This window comes from Somniosus microcephalus, chromosome 9 (assembly GCF_052327205.1).
Source record: "Somniosus microcephalus isolate GS21.2 chromosome 9, FLI_Smic_1.0, whole genome shotgun sequence".
NCBI lineage: Eukaryota > Metazoa > Chordata > Chondrichthyes > Squaliformes > Somniosidae > Somniosus > Somniosus microcephalus.
Genome location: NC_140995.1, coordinates 131144748 through 131160025, shown reverse-complemented (window position 1 = coordinate 131160025; position 15278 = coordinate 131144748). Strand labels below are relative to the sequence as shown.

The following is a 15278-nucleotide window of genomic DNA, read 5'->3' as shown; positions in this document are numbered from 1 at the left end:
ACTTCCAGCGTGTGGGAACCCCTGGCCCACTTAGTCTTTCCATCCTGAAAGTTGCCTCCGATGACGTCATCAGTGCTGCTGGATTTAAGGCCTGCAAGCAGCCTTGCTTCTTCTGCAGACTGCAAACCTTATGCCCTTTGCTGTGATAGGTTCCTCCAGCCAATATGTCCAGCAGTAGGCCAAAGTCTGCACCAAGGTTCGATGACGCCGCCCTGCAAACTCTGGTGGAGGGAGCAAGAGGAAATAAGGAGGTGCTTTTCCCTTCCTCAGGGAGGAAGAAGACTCCCCAGCAGACAAAAGCTGTGTGGATGCAAGTGGCCCAGGAGGTCAACTCTTTGTCTATGTGCCGCAGAACCTGGCTACAGTGCAGGAAGAGGTTTCATGACCTTCTGCGCACTGGAAAAGTGAGTATGACTTTCCCATCACCCTCAATCTTATCCCCATTGCCTCTCCTCACCAGCACTCAGCTTTGACAACCTCTTCCTCCACATCCCACTTGACACTGACATCCCTGCACCCTTACCCATTCCCTCTCTCTCTATGGTCACATTCACCTAACTATTCGACTATGCAGCCCTCACACTCCCTATTGCTGTGATGCTATGAAAACAACTCACAACACACAGGGAGGGCCCTTGGTCTTGCCACCTCACTCCATCTTTGTCTCCTTCTAACCATCAATGCTATGGATTCTCTACACTCACTCCTTCATTCTCACTCAAACTCCACTTGTCTCCCTCATTGCAGGAAAAGAGAGCTCACAATAAGAGGGAAAGAGCGAGGACAGGAGGAGGGCCACCCTCAGTAGCCCAGCTCACCCCCCTGGGAGGAGGCGGCCCTGGAGATCATGGGAGTGGAGGAGGATGCGCAAGTGGGGGACGGACAGACGGGTGCATCAGAGCAAGCTGGTGACAGAATAGTTTCTCATCTCTCTCATTGACATTGCATGAGTCACTGATAATGATTCTGATGCTCTAACAGATTGACTTTTGATCATCTGCAATATTCAATGTGCATGTAACCTTGGCCTCACATCTCTGACTCTTTCCTTTACTCCCCCACAGGACCATCGAAAGCCCCCGTCCCCACTATCCAGGAGGAACAGCCTGAGCCTCCAGACTTCTCAGAGGAAGCTGCAACCTCTGAGGGCGCAGCGTCACCAGAAATCTGCGCACCCAGCACCAGCGCAGACACTCACACCTCAGTGGGACTTTTGGGACATAGAGTAGTGTTGTCACCTGGTGTATCACAGCTCACAAGTGAGCATCAAAAGATTGTGGAGACAAGGACAGCAGTGGAGAGTCCTAGTCGGAGGGTGCAGGACTCTGCCAGCTCGGCTCAGCGGCATGTTGACCCTCTGCCTCTGGGTCCATCCATGAGATCAGCGGTGATGGAACTCCAGGCACAGATGCAGGAGTCTCTGGCAGGTTTTGTCTCTAGGGTCGCTGCGAGTGTGGAGCGAATGGAGGAGTCCATAGCGAACATCACCAGAGCCTTTGTGGAGTCATTGGCGCATGAACGCATCACCACGGAAAGGATGGCTACCTCCGTGGAAAGAATGGCTACCGTAGAGGAGAGGATGGCTATGGTAGAGGAGAGGATGGCTACGGCCATGGAGGAGCTTAGTCGCCAGGGTATGGAAAACATGGTATTTGTTCAGAATAGACTGACATCTCTTGAGGAGCGATGGTCAGCTCTTAAGCAAACAAACCGGACCTTCAGGCAAGTCCTCGGGAGTAGTACTTCCAGTACAGAAATGGGTCCTCATGGCCCCCCTGAATTGCAGCAAGGTGCTGTCAAGCCACTTGCTAGCTCTGAAGTGGGGCTGACCCATGAGAGGGATGTTAGTGGCATACAACAAGGAAGTGGGGGCTCCTCTCCAAGCGCTCACACAACCATGCCACTGCAGAGCCCTTGGTCAGAGCCCCACCAGAGTCCCCACCGGACTGAGATCGGCGTCTCAACCCCTGCACAGCCGCAGGAGCAGCAGACTGTTGACGAGCCCTCACAGGTTCGCAACCCCAGAGGACGCCTGCCAAAGGTGTCGAGACAGGAGCAGCGAGCAAGGGGCCTCCAAATCTGCTGAAGCCACAGGGGAAGCACCACGTAGGAGCACGCGTAAGAGGAAGATAATGCACAAGTAATCACAAGGGTAGTCACTTGGGTGAAATGTTATGTTTAATGTTGAAAAGCCATCAGATGGTTATTGTCATTAAAAATTCTGATGTCAAATGTGGCGTGTGTCATATCACTAATGGGGCTTCCACACTGAGGGCTTAGGATGACTTGCAATTATCAGTATGGTGGTCAGAATGGTACGAACCACAGGTTCTTGGTCATTGTCGATGCTCTGGTAAGAAGCTGTGAGGCAAAAGTGCTTGATTGGCTAGGCTAAGCAAATCTGGCCAAGATGAGTGCGTGTCTTGCATCCCGGCCAGCAATGTGCTCGCATGCTGCTGGTGCTGGTTGATGCGCCTCTGCAAGCTGGTCGTTGTCGCTCTCCTCCTCCTCATCTGAGGAGGCTATGTGATGAACCACTTGTTCCTCAGGCATCTGCAAGCCACGATGCTGTGCCATGTTGTGAAGTGCACAGCAAACCACGACGATTCTGGAGATCCTGGCTGCTGAGTACTGCAGGGCTCCACCTGATCTATCCAGGCTTCTGAAGCGCATCTTCAGCAAGTCGATGGTTTGCTCGATTATGGATCTGGTGGAAATGTGGCTTGAGTTGTAGCGCTCCTCAGCTTCGTTGGATGGGCTCCTCAACGGCGTCATTAGCCACGTCTTCAGGGGATAGCCCTTGTCTCCAAGCAGCCATCTGTTAAGTTGGTCTGGGGGACTGAAGAGCGGAGGCACACTAGACTGGTGCAGGATGAAGGAGTCATGGCAACTGCCAGGATACTTGGCACAAACATGCAAAATGACCTTCTTGTGGTCACACACCAGTTGTACGTTGAGGGAGTGGAAGCCCTTGCGGTTGACAAAAATACCTGGATTGTGATGGGGTGCCTTAAGGGCCACATGTGTGCAGTCAACGACGCCCTGCACCCTTGGAAAGCCTGCCAGATTGTCAAACCCAACCGAACGCGCAGTTACACTGGCTTGATCCTTGGAGAAATGGATGTGATTGTGCGTGATGCAAGTGTGTGCGGCTGCCTGGGAGACACCACTGATGTCTGCTGCTGATCCCTGGAATGAGCCTGAAGCAAAAAAGTTGAGTGCGGTGGTGACTTTGATGGCCACTGATAAGGGGTGTTCACCTGCTCCTCTGGGCTCCAGGTCTTGCTGCAGCATTGCGCAGATGTCACCCACTACCTCTCGCGAAAGTCTGAGTCTCCTTTGGCACTGCTGCTCAGTCATGTTGAGGTAGCTGATCCTCTGTCTGTAGACCCTGTTTGGGGGGTATCTCCTGCACCGACGGGCTTCCATATGCTGGCGCCTTCTGGCCTGTGCAGTTTCAGGTGGGTGAGCAGCAGCTTGGAGCTCCTGCTGTTGCTTCTGCAGTTGGTACTGCTGTTGTTCAGGGTTCTGCTGCTGCCGCGGCTGGTCTTCGTCTGAACCTGATGTCCAGGAGGAAAGGAAATAAATGGTTCCCGTTCTTCTGGTATATACCTCAGTTGAGGAAGCGCTCATTCAAGGTGGGGAGAGGGGTTTCCCAGGAGGTCACACTGGAGATGGGTGTCAGGCTCCAAACTTCCACAACAATGAGTAGGCCTGTTAAAAGTTCCCCCAGACCTGAGACAACAAAGTTCTGTCACCTGCAAATGATGATTGGTGAAAACTCCTTTTTAATGGTGGAGCTGCAGCTGGTGTGTTTCAGAGGGGGTGTGCAGCACTTGGGAAAACTGTTAAAATCAGAAAGGCCACTCAAAATGGGATTATAGAGGCCCTTAACTGGTTATTAAGGGCCTTAAGGGCCTATCCCGCCTCTTGGAGGCGGGATGGAGACGGGGTCAGAAAACTCGCATGTGGGAAAATTGCATGGAGGCGGGATCAGGCCCACCCACCAGTTTTTGCGATTTTAACACCTCACACGCCTCCAATCCCGCCTCCTCGGGCCTGGCAAAATTGAGCCCATAGAGTACAAAAATGTGGAAATTATGATGAACCTGTATAAAACACTGGTTCGGCCCCAACTGGAGTACTGTGTCCAATTCTAGGCACCACACTTTAAGAAGGATGTGAAGGTCTTAGAGAGGGTGTAGAAAAGATCTATGAGAATGATTCCAGGAATGAGGGACTTCAGTTAAATTGATAGACTAGAGAAGCTGGGGTTGTTGTCCTTGGAGCAGAGAAGATTGAGAGGAGATTTGATAATGATGTTCAAAATCATGAGGGGTCTGGAAAGAGTAGATGGAAGGAAACTGTTCCCATTGGCAGAAGGGTTGAGAACCAGAGGACACAGATTTAAGGTGTTTGGCAAAAGAACCAAAGGCGGCATAAGAAAAAACGTTTTTACGCAGCGAGTGGTTAAAATCTGGAATGAAAGGGTGGGGAAGGCAGATTCAATCACGGCTTTCCAAAGGGAGTTGGATAAGTATTTGAAGGAAAGAAATTTGCAGGGCTACGGGGAAAGGGCAGGGGAGCGGGACTCACTGAAGTGCTCTTGCAGAGAACCGGCACGGGCTCGACAGGCCGAATGGCTGTAACCATTCTATGATTTTGTGACTGCTTAGAGTTGGAGGTTATGATGTTTGTATATTTATCCAAGGACACGTTTAACATAAGAACCTAAGAAATAGGAGCAGGAGTAGGCCATTTGGCCCCTTGAGCCTGCTCCACCATTTAATAAGATCATGGCTGATCTTCTACCTCAACTCCACTTTCTTGCACTATCCCTATATCCCTTGATTCCCTTAATATCCAAAAATCTATCGATCTCTCTTCAATATACTCACTGACTGACCCTCCACAGCCCTGTGAGGTAGAGAATTCCAAAGATTCACCGCCCTCTGAGTGAAGAAATTTCTCCTCATCTCAGTACTAAATGGCCGACCCCTTATTCTGAGACTGTGACCCCTGGTTCTAGATTCCCCAGCCAGGGGAAACATCCTCCCTGCATCTACCCTGTCAAGCCCTGTAAGAGTTTTGTATGTTTCAATGAGATTACCTCTCATTCTAAACTCCAGAGAATATAGGCCTAGTCTACTCAATCTCTCCTCATAGCACAATCCCTCATCCCAGGAATCAGTCTGGTGAACCTGTGTTGCACTCCCTCTATGGCAAGTATATCCTTCCTTAGGTAAGGAGACCAAAACTGTACACAGTACTCCAGGTGCAGTCTCACCAGGGCGCTATATAATTGCAGTAAGATGTCTTTACTCTTATACTCAAATCCTCTTGTAATAAAGGCCAACATACCATTTGCTTTCCTAATTGCTTGCTGTACCTGCATGTTAACTTTCAGTGATTCGTGTAAAAGGACACCCAGGTCCCTCTGAACACCAACATTTCCCAATCTCTCACCATTTAAAAAATACTCTGCTATTCTATTCTTCCTACCAAAGTGGATAACTTCACATTTCTCCACATTATATTCCATTTGCCATGTTGTTGCCCACTCACATAACTTGTCTATATCCCCTTGAAGCCTCTTTGCATCCTCCTCACAACTTACATTCCCACCCAGCTTTGTATCATCAGCAAACTTGGATATATTACATTTGGTCCCCTCATCCAAATCATTGATATAGATTGTGAATAGCTGAGGCCCAAGCACTGATACTTGCGGTACCCCACTAGTTACAGCCTGCCATCCCGAAAATGACCCGTTTATTCCAACTTTGTTTTCTGTTCGTTAACCAATCCTCAATCCATGCTAGTATAAACAGCTTACAAGTTTGTGTTAACAAAACATTATAAAGTGATGTGTTCAACATAAGATGCCATGCTGCCACCAGAAACTTCATTGAGCAAACAGTTGGCATGCTCAAACAATGCTTGTGCTACTTGGACCATTTGGGAGGAGCTTTACAGTACAGCAAGTATCCAAATGGGTATCCAGATTTGTGGCTGCCTGCTGCACGCTGCATAATTTTGTGATAATGAGACTCCAGCCCTTACCACCACCTGGGCAGCCAGAAGTGCAGCAGGAGCAGGAAGAGGGGAAGGAGGAACAGCATGAAGAGAAGAAAGAACAGGACTGACCACTGGTGCCCGTAGCTGTCAGCGTTCTCCGAGAGCAACTCACTGAAGAGCACTTCACCTGAATCATCCTTCCTATCCCCAATACACCAACAGTCCCGTAATCCTTATCACCATCCTTACTATCACCATCTGCTTGTCTTCCCTGAGTCCAGCAATATCAACACCAAATCCAGAACAAAAATCACATTTATCCCACATCTGAATTTTATCTGTGTCTTATATTTAACAGAAATAATTAAGAATCACCCTTGTGTAACCCCTTACTGCCTGTCTTTTGTGCTTGTTTACCTACCTACTGCTCCTAGGAGGTGTTTCCCCAGTGGCTACAGCTTGGGAGTTGGAAGTTTGCTGAGTTTCGATTAAGGACATTTTAGATGGTTGTTGTGAATGACCTCGAGCAGATGTGGGCCTTGAGGCCCCGGCTGCAAACTGCAGCATCTCGACTTAGGCTGGGGTAGTCTGGCCCAGCTGGCTGTGTAGCACTAACATTGGCATTGGTGAAGTGGGTGGTGGGGGATCAGGCATGCTGTCATGCTGAAAGATAACAGCAGATGCCTCTCCTATGGATCCAAGGCCACTCTCCTGGGACTGCACCTCAGCATTCTTCTGGCTCTGCACGAGAACAGAGTGCAGGAGTGACATGATGTTCTGAAAGCTCCTGTCAACACTTGCGCCAAAGCCAAGATGGCTGCCATCTCAGCTTCCCTAACAGCAGTGTCAGAGCTGTCAGCAGAGGCTCAATCACGATGGGCACCATTGTTGTGTTGATGGAGCTGACTGCTCGGTCCAAGTTGGAAAGAATGGTCTCCATGCTCTGCGCAAAGCTTTGACACAAATTGGAACTGAACTCCTCCAAACTCTGAGCCATTGTGCCCAAGCTTACTGGCAGTGGCTGCCTAGTGTAACTAACATTACCCATTGTATTAAAAACAGAAAATGCTGGTAATACTCAGCAGGTCAGGCAGCATCTTTGGAGAGAGAAACAGAGTTAACAGTTCAGGTCAATGACCTTTCATCAGAACTGGAAAAAGTTAGAGATATAATTGCCCAGAAATTCGGGTCTCCACGGGTGAGTACGCACGGGGTACTCACCCGTAGGCCCAATGGAAGTGCCAGTTTCCTGCATGCACTGCGCATGCGCGGGAAACCGGCACTTCCGTTCCCCTGAAAGACGGGGTTCAGAGGTCGAACGCGTGCGCAGGAGAGGCTGCGCGTGCGCATTGAACTTAGTTTTTTTTGCAGGTTTTCCTGGGAGGGTAAGTCTGCACAAGTTACACATTTAAAAAGCAGGCGTAAGGCCTGCTTTTTACAAGGTAAGTGGTGAATTAATTAAAATTAAAACATTTTTTCCACAGGTTTATTATTTTTAAATACTTTAAAGCAAGGTAAGTTTATTTTTAGCCCCGTTAGAAAATATAATTATTTTTTCAAAAATTTAAATGATTGTTTAAAATAGTTATTTCATGTAATTTATAGTTTATTTAAAAAATGTGATTTAAAAAAAAAATTATTTGAAGATTTAGTGATGTTTTGGGGCCTGTAGTATTTATAAGTTTTGACAGCTCTTCCTGTCAAACTTATGAATGGAGCATTCCCTGCTCCGATTGGCTCCCCATGGTCCACGTGATCCCAGGGGACGCATCGAACTAACTGGGATATGCAAGAGCTGTGCGCCGGCAGTTGGAGCAGGCCCCAGATCGGAATTCCACGGGGGCCCACAGCTCAACGGCCGGCACGCAAGATAAGTGCAGGTTGGGGGCTTGCACCCGCGGGAAGCCCCCGACCCGAATTTCTGGGCCAATGGGTTTTAAGCAAATGCAGAGGTAGGGAAAGGAGGAGGGGAGGAAAGAACAAAAGGGAAGGTCTGTGATAGGGTGGAAGGCAGGAGAGATTAAATGGGAAAAGGGATGATGGTAATGGGACAAGTAAAGAAACAAAAGATGGGTCTAGAAGAGGTGTAAATGGGAATGGGGGAATCAATAACAGCTGCTGTCTGAAAAAATGGGTCAGAGGTTATGATCTGAAATTATTGAACTCACTGTTGAGTCTGGAAGGCTGTAAAGTGCCTAATCGAAAAATGAGGTGCTGTTCCTCCAGCTTACATTGATCTTTATTGGAAAAGTGTAGGAGGCTGAGGACAGAGAGATCAGAGTGGGAGTGGAGCAGAGAATTAAATTGATAGGCGACTGTGGTGCATTGGCTTACATAGCATATTGAAATTTAACTTTATGTGACTTCTAGCTACTACACAGATTTTTGCAACTAATTTGGCAGTTGGATTTCTGTTTACTTTGTAGGTTTATGCAAATAATAATGGGAGGTGGATTGCAATCTGCTCTGTAAGGATTATTGGCATTGTGCATTGCATGTGAAATTATTATATATACAAAATGCCATCCAGATTGCACTTAGAATGCCTGTCTGGAAGATTCTAATCCAAGTATAATTAGGCTTGGTACACTTTTAGTAAGGATGTGATCTCCTTGGCAAATATTGTGTCTATTGTGACGGCAATGTATGATTTGAAGCGATAATCAAAGTTATTTGGTCCTCCCATAATATGGCAGAATATGCTTCCATCTCAAGCTAGTTTACCTTTAAGCTTTTGCAGCACTATTGTAATTTGGTCTCACAATCAAGAGAACTATACTGTCCCATCTTTAACCAATGTTTTAATGTAAATATCTTATGGGAGTTTTCCCCCCTCTAATTTTCTCCCATTTTCTCCACCTCTCCTGAAAGCTCTGATTAAACTGTACTGTTCCAAAACCACTAGCAGCCAAGTAGTTATGCTTCATGTGTGTATCTTCTATTTTTATTTTAACTTTGCTATTACCTAATTTCTATCTCATATAATCCGTTCCATACTTTATAATTTCTTGGCACTTAACAATACTTTAGCCGTTTTGTTTTGGGTTCCATGCTATTATTTGAAAGTTGGACCAATATTGAAAATAATGGCCGCTGATTGGCTGGATGTCAACTCCAAAAGTCTGTTTTACAACCAAACAAATGTCACAATTCCAAAGATGAACCCAATCGTACCATAGTTGTAATCAGGTCAATATTTCCACTTGTTTTTGCATGGCACTTCAGGAAGGGCTTCTACAGGTTGAGTTATTTTGTTACTGTGCAGAAAAGGTTAAATAAAACATAAACTTGCAAGTTTAGTGAAGATACCACTTAGCTTTTTTACACATTACTTTAAAATTGATAATGGAAAATGCTGGAAGTTGTGACTATTTTAGGACAGTAATAGCTGTTTATGATTTGAATTATTGTACAGATGAGCTCATTAGACAGATCACCATCAACTGTCCAGAACGTGGATTGTTGCTTCTTAGAGTTCGTAATGAGATTCTCATGACTCTTGCAACCTATGAGACCTTGTATGAAAGCAGTGTTGCATTTGGCTTGAGGAAGGCTCTCCAAGGAGATCTAGAAAAGATTTACCTGCGGAAGCATGTAAGTTGCTACGACAAAGTCTACGAGTGAATTTAAAACAGACAATGCTTGAAATATACTAGAGATTAACCACATCTCAAAGAGAAAAATAGGTTAACATTAGCCAAGCTTTCTCTTCCAATTGTTGACCAACATTTTTCTGCTTTTTTCAGAATTTCCAGTGTTTCTTTATATATCTACACCAAATGATATGAATTGTTGTGTAAAACTGAATAATAAATGGCTTGATTACTTTTGTATTTTGTTTGGTGGTGCAGCACATTGGTGAATTCTCAATGTGCTGCATTATGGAGTGGTAGAACATGGGTACTCCAACTGCACTATGTTTCTCAGCACTCACCGACCTTTTAAACAGTGGATTAAATAAAGAATGAACCTGCATTTATATAGCATCTTTCACATCCTCAAGACATTCCAAATCACTTTACAGCCAAATGGCAGAACTTTCAACTTCGGTGAGCGTGTAGAATGGGCAGTAGCAGATTGGCTGCCTGTTATACACCACCCCAAAATCAGGCAGTGTGTATAACAGGTGGCTGATCTTCTACCGCCTGTTTTATGCCCCCACCAAAGTTGAAATTTCTGCATAATTAATTACTTTAAAGTGTAGTCACTGTTCTTATGTAGGCAAATGCAGCAGCCAATTTGTACACAGCAAGGTCCCATAAATAGCAATGAAATACATGACCAGTTAATTGTTTTCTGATAGTGTTGCTTGAGGGATAAATGTTGGCCAGGATACTGGGTCAACTCCCCTGCTCTCCTTCAAATAGTGCCATGGGATCTTTTACATCCACCCAGACAGCCAGATGGGGCCTTGGTTTACTGTCTCATCTGAAAGGTGACACCTCTAACAGCAGCACTCCCTCAGTATCAGCCTAGATTTTGTGTGCAAGTGGGGCTTGAACCCACAATCTTATGAGAGAGCTACCACTGAGGTACATTGATGCACCAACACAAATACCCACTCAGCTTGGCCCAGTTGATACCTCTGAATCAGAAAGTTGTGGGTTCAAGCCACGCTATGGACTTGAGCACATAATCTAGGCTGACATTTCAATACAGGACTAAGAAGTGCTGTCTTTTGGTTGAGAATTAAACTGAGGATCCAGCTGCCTACTTGGGTGGGCATACAAAGTCCCATGGATCTATTCGAAGAGCAGAAGGGAGCTCTCCTTATACGTCCCAGCCAGCATTCTTTCCTGAAGCACACTATCAAAAAAAGATTATCTGGTCATTCATTCATTTGATGTTTGTGGGACAACAGCGGTACAACAGCCTACACCCAATCCGTGCAGGCGTTGGTCCCATTGTTAAATTCATGGGGGCCATATTTTATGTGTTTGAGGTGGATGCCTAAATCAGGCATTAGGCCCCTTAAATATGTTAATGAGGGTCCTAACACCGGTTGAAGGACACCTCTACAAAATTTGTTCCCGATGAGCAGAGCAGGCCCGATATTTCAGTGGCCCCATGGCCACAAACTACAGGTAAATTTAAGTTAAAAAAAATCTTTCTGCGGAGCCAGGAGAAGCAGGAGTGCCCCTCCCAGATGCCACAGTCCTGATGATCGGCCCGGCCCCCCTCTTGTCCGATCCGACCCTGCTCCCGGAACTTACCTGTAGTTGGCAGCTGCTGATGGGCCAGAATTGATTTTTCTCGTGTGATGTATGAGGAAGGCCGTTCCACCTCCGCTCCTGCTTTTGCTGTCCAATCTAACAATGCTGTAAGCTGGACAGTTGGGTCTCAATTAGTGAGACCATGAGGATATTGTTTTTCTTTCCCTTGTCGGTCCAGATATTCATGTGTAAAATGTTTATTCCCTTCACAGGGGACACTGGCTGGGTTTTGTTTTGATGCTGTTGATTCACTGCAAATGTGGACTCTATCAGGGCTCACCAGTAGCTTATGGCATTTCTTGATGAGTACCAGCATACCCTTTACAATGTGATCATACTCTTTGATCGCAGTAGAGCAGGTTATAGTTCGGATTGGCGGGGACAGGCTTTGAGGATTCCAGTTTATTTCTTATCCTTTGTTATCCTCGTTGCTGCTCGCAATACTGGTCTTTGTACTTTTACAAGATGCTGCAATCAGCTACCCTTGCATAAGTCTGTTTTTCAGGTTTCTTGCTGGCTAGATTTACCATCGGGATGTTTGTGGCTTCCTTGAGAGTAGCTTCATGCACATGTTGAGCAGGGTTCTCTACAGTTCCTGGAAGTGACTTTATGCTTTGACTGACAGTGCTCTGGGGTTCCCTCCACACTGTAAAACTTTTGTGGTGTTCTTGCATTCCACCGCTTTCAACCCAAAATGAGGTTTCTGGAAAACAGCTCAGCTATTTGAAGTGCTGTTGGATGTCCAACAGAAATGCTCACCAGTGCAGTCACTGAGTTATCCTCAGGATCCTTTACAGTTAACAAGTTAGGACTATTTAAGGACAATTAGAGGCCAGTCAGTAATGTCATTTCCCATTTATATGATACATCATGAAAATTAGCAATTGGCGTTCAGGAATGGGGAATGCCTTTAAAATGATCAGTACAATCTAACTCTACTGATCATGATAAACCATTGAACATGGGGGGGATTTTTAACCCCCGAAAATGAATGGGTTTGGGTCGGGTAGCACTTAAAAATGTAAAAAATCTGAAACCTGCCCCAACCCGCCTACTTCTGGTTTTAACAGAGGCGGGATGGGGGGCGGGCAACCAAACCGTGCCTCAGAATTAACCACCATTTAAATTTAACCCTGGCTGGCTGGGTTTCCCAGGCCTCGGGAAACCCATCGGCTAAAGGGAGGCGAGGACTGCTGGATGCAGGAGGTAAGTGCCTTTCCATTTACCTGCTGGATCCAGTTTACCTGTTTCACACACCCCCCGCGATCGGACAGCCCCCTGACCCTTCTGGTTCCCCCCCACCCCCACCGAGGCCTTTTCGATCTCCCCCCAAGGCCTTTCCAATCTCCCCCCGAGGCTTCTGATCTCCCCTACCACCACCGGCCCTTCCGACCTCCCCCCAACCCTTCCGATCTTCCCCGACTCTTCTGATCTCCCCCATGAGGCCTCTGACCTCCTCCACCACTGAGCCTTCCGATCTCCCCGACCACCCCCCACCACTGAGGCCCTTCCGATTTCTTCCACACCGACCCTTCCAATCACCCCCGAGGTCTCCAATCCCTCCCTCCCTCCTCACTGCGCCCTGGCTGCGGCCTGGTGCTGAAGGCCTACCTGCCTGTCAGCCAGACAGCCTCTCAATCTGGTTGGCTGCAGCCGGGAAACAGAGACAAAAATTGTTAATCAAGTCCTGCTGTTAAATTCGGCAGGACTTGAGGAAAACCCGTTCTTCTGGGTTTCCCGACCTCAAAACAGCACTGCCGCACCCTGCTCCCTCCCCGCCTCAGAGCTAATATTCAGCCCATAGTGTCAGATGGGTCGTAATTTTGAAAAGATAGTTTTGATCATTATAAGTGGCTGATCAGTATAACGGGAATCCTCTGTATTTCTGACTGAACAGTAGAATTTTACTGGTGAAAAGTCTCCACTCAAAGGCAAGTACTGGTGGGGAATTCTTGTGAAATCTATGGATTGCATACTGCCTAGCTCATAATACCTAAAGTATTAGTAGTTGAGTGTGCAGAGTAGCAGAGAAAGAATTTAGGGAGCTAGGTAACAGATTAAAGAGCAGGACCTCAAAGGTTGTAATCTCTGGATTACTCCCAGTGCCACGTGCTAGTGAGTATAGGAATAGGAGGATAGAGCAGATGAATGCGTGGCTAAAGAGTTGGTGTAGGAGGGAGGGTTTTACTTTCCTGGATCACTGGGCCTGCTTCTGGGAAAGGTGGGACTTGTACAAGTCGGACGGGTTGCACCTGAACCAGAGCGGGACAAGTATCCTTGCGGGGAGGTATGCTAGCACTGTTGGGGGGGGGTTTAAACTAACTTGGCAGGGGGATGGGATACAGAGGGGAGCTGAAATAGGGGGTGATGTGCTGCCAATTATAGAGAAAAAAACAAGTCAGCTTGGTAGACAGGGCAAATATATAAGGGCAAGGCTGGATGGCATCTATTTTAATGCAAGGAGTCTTGCAAATAAGGTGGATGAACTGAAGGTGTTGATAAACACATGGGAGTATGATATTGTTGCTATCACGGAGACATGGTTGAGGGAGGGGCAAGACTGGCAGCTCAATATTCCGGGGTACAGAATCTTCAGGCGAGACAGAGGGGGAGGTATAAGAGGAGAGGGTGTCGCAATATTAATTAAGGAGTCAATTACTGCAGTAAGGAGCGATGATATATTAGCAGGTTCCTCTAATGAGGCCATATGGGTGGAGCTTAAAAACAAAAAGGGGGCAAGCACTTTGCTGGGAGTGTACTATAGGCCTCCAAACAGTCAGGGGGAGATAGAGGAACAGATATGTAGGCAAATCTCAGAGAAATGTGCAAATAATAGGGTAATAATAATGGGGGATTTCAACTTCCCCAATATTAACTGGGATAGTCAGAGTGTGAAAGGCTCAGAGGGTGTAGAATTCTTAAAGTGCATCCAGGAGAGCTTTTTGAGCCAGCATGTAGAAAGTCCTACAAGAGAGGGGGCGGTACTGGACCTAATTCTAGGGAATGTGGCCGGCCAAGTGGAAAAAGTGCTAGTAGGTGAGCACTTTGGTGACAGTGACCATAATATGGTGAGATTTAAGGTGGTCATGCAAAAGGACAGGGATGGGCCGGAAATAAAGGTTCTAAATTGGGGGAAGGCCGATTTTAATAGGATAAGGCAGGATCTGGCCAAAATGGACTGGGATCAGCTACTTGTAGGAAAATCCGCATCGGAGCAATGGGAGGCTTTCAGAAGGGAGATTGAGATCATACAATGGCAACATGTTCCCGTAAAGGTCAAGGGTGGTTCCAAAGACCACAGGGAACCTTGGATGTCAGGGGATATACGAGAATGGATTAGGAAAAAAAGGAGGGCTTTTGGCAGATACAAAAGGCTAAAGATGGAGGAAGCCCTAGGGGAGTACAAAAAGTGCAGGGGGATACTTAAAAAAGAAATTAGGAGATCAAGCAGGGGCCATGAAATAACACTGGCGAGCAAAATAAAGGAAAATCCTAAGATGTTTTATAAGTATATTAAGGGTAAGAGGATAACTAGGGAAAAAATAGGGCCCATTAGGGACAAAAGTGGCAATCTGTGTGTGGAGCCAGAAGATGTAGGAGGGGTTCTAAATGAATTTTTTGCATCTGTTTTCACTATGGAGAAGGACGATGTAGACATAGAAATAGGGCGGGGGGACTGTGATATGCTCGAACATATTAACATCGAGAGGGAGGAGGTATTGGCGGTTTTAGCAGGCCTAAAAATGGATAAATCCCCAGGCCCGGACGAAATGTATCCCAGGCTGCTGTGTGAGGCAAAGGAAGAGATTGCGGGGGCTCTAACACATATATTCAGGACCTCTCTGGCCACAGGGGATGTGCCAGAGGACTGGAGAACCGCTAATGTAGTACCATTATTCAAGAAGGGAAGTAGGGAAAAACCGGGGAACTACAGGCCAGTGAGCCTAACATCAGTGGTAGGAAAATTATTGGAAAAAATTCTGAGGGACAAAATTAGTCTCCACTTGGAGAGGCAAGGATTAATCAGGGATAGTCAACATGGCTTTG

The 15278-nt window shown here is 46.7% G+C and overlaps 1 protein-coding gene across 1 annotated transcript in view; it reads left to right on the top strand.

Moving 5' to 3' along the window:
* The window catches only part of LOC147112690 (33 kDa inner dynein arm light chain, axonemal-like), an 89255-nt gene that overhangs the window by 45624 nt on the left and 28353 nt on the right, over positions 1 to 15278 (top strand). The window contains exon 4 of the mRNA XM_085996230.1: positions 9434 to 9612. Coding sequence (XP_085852356.1) covers positions 9434 to 9612 — 179 coding nt within the window. The remainder of the gene's footprint in view (positions 1 to 9433; positions 9613 to 15278) is intronic.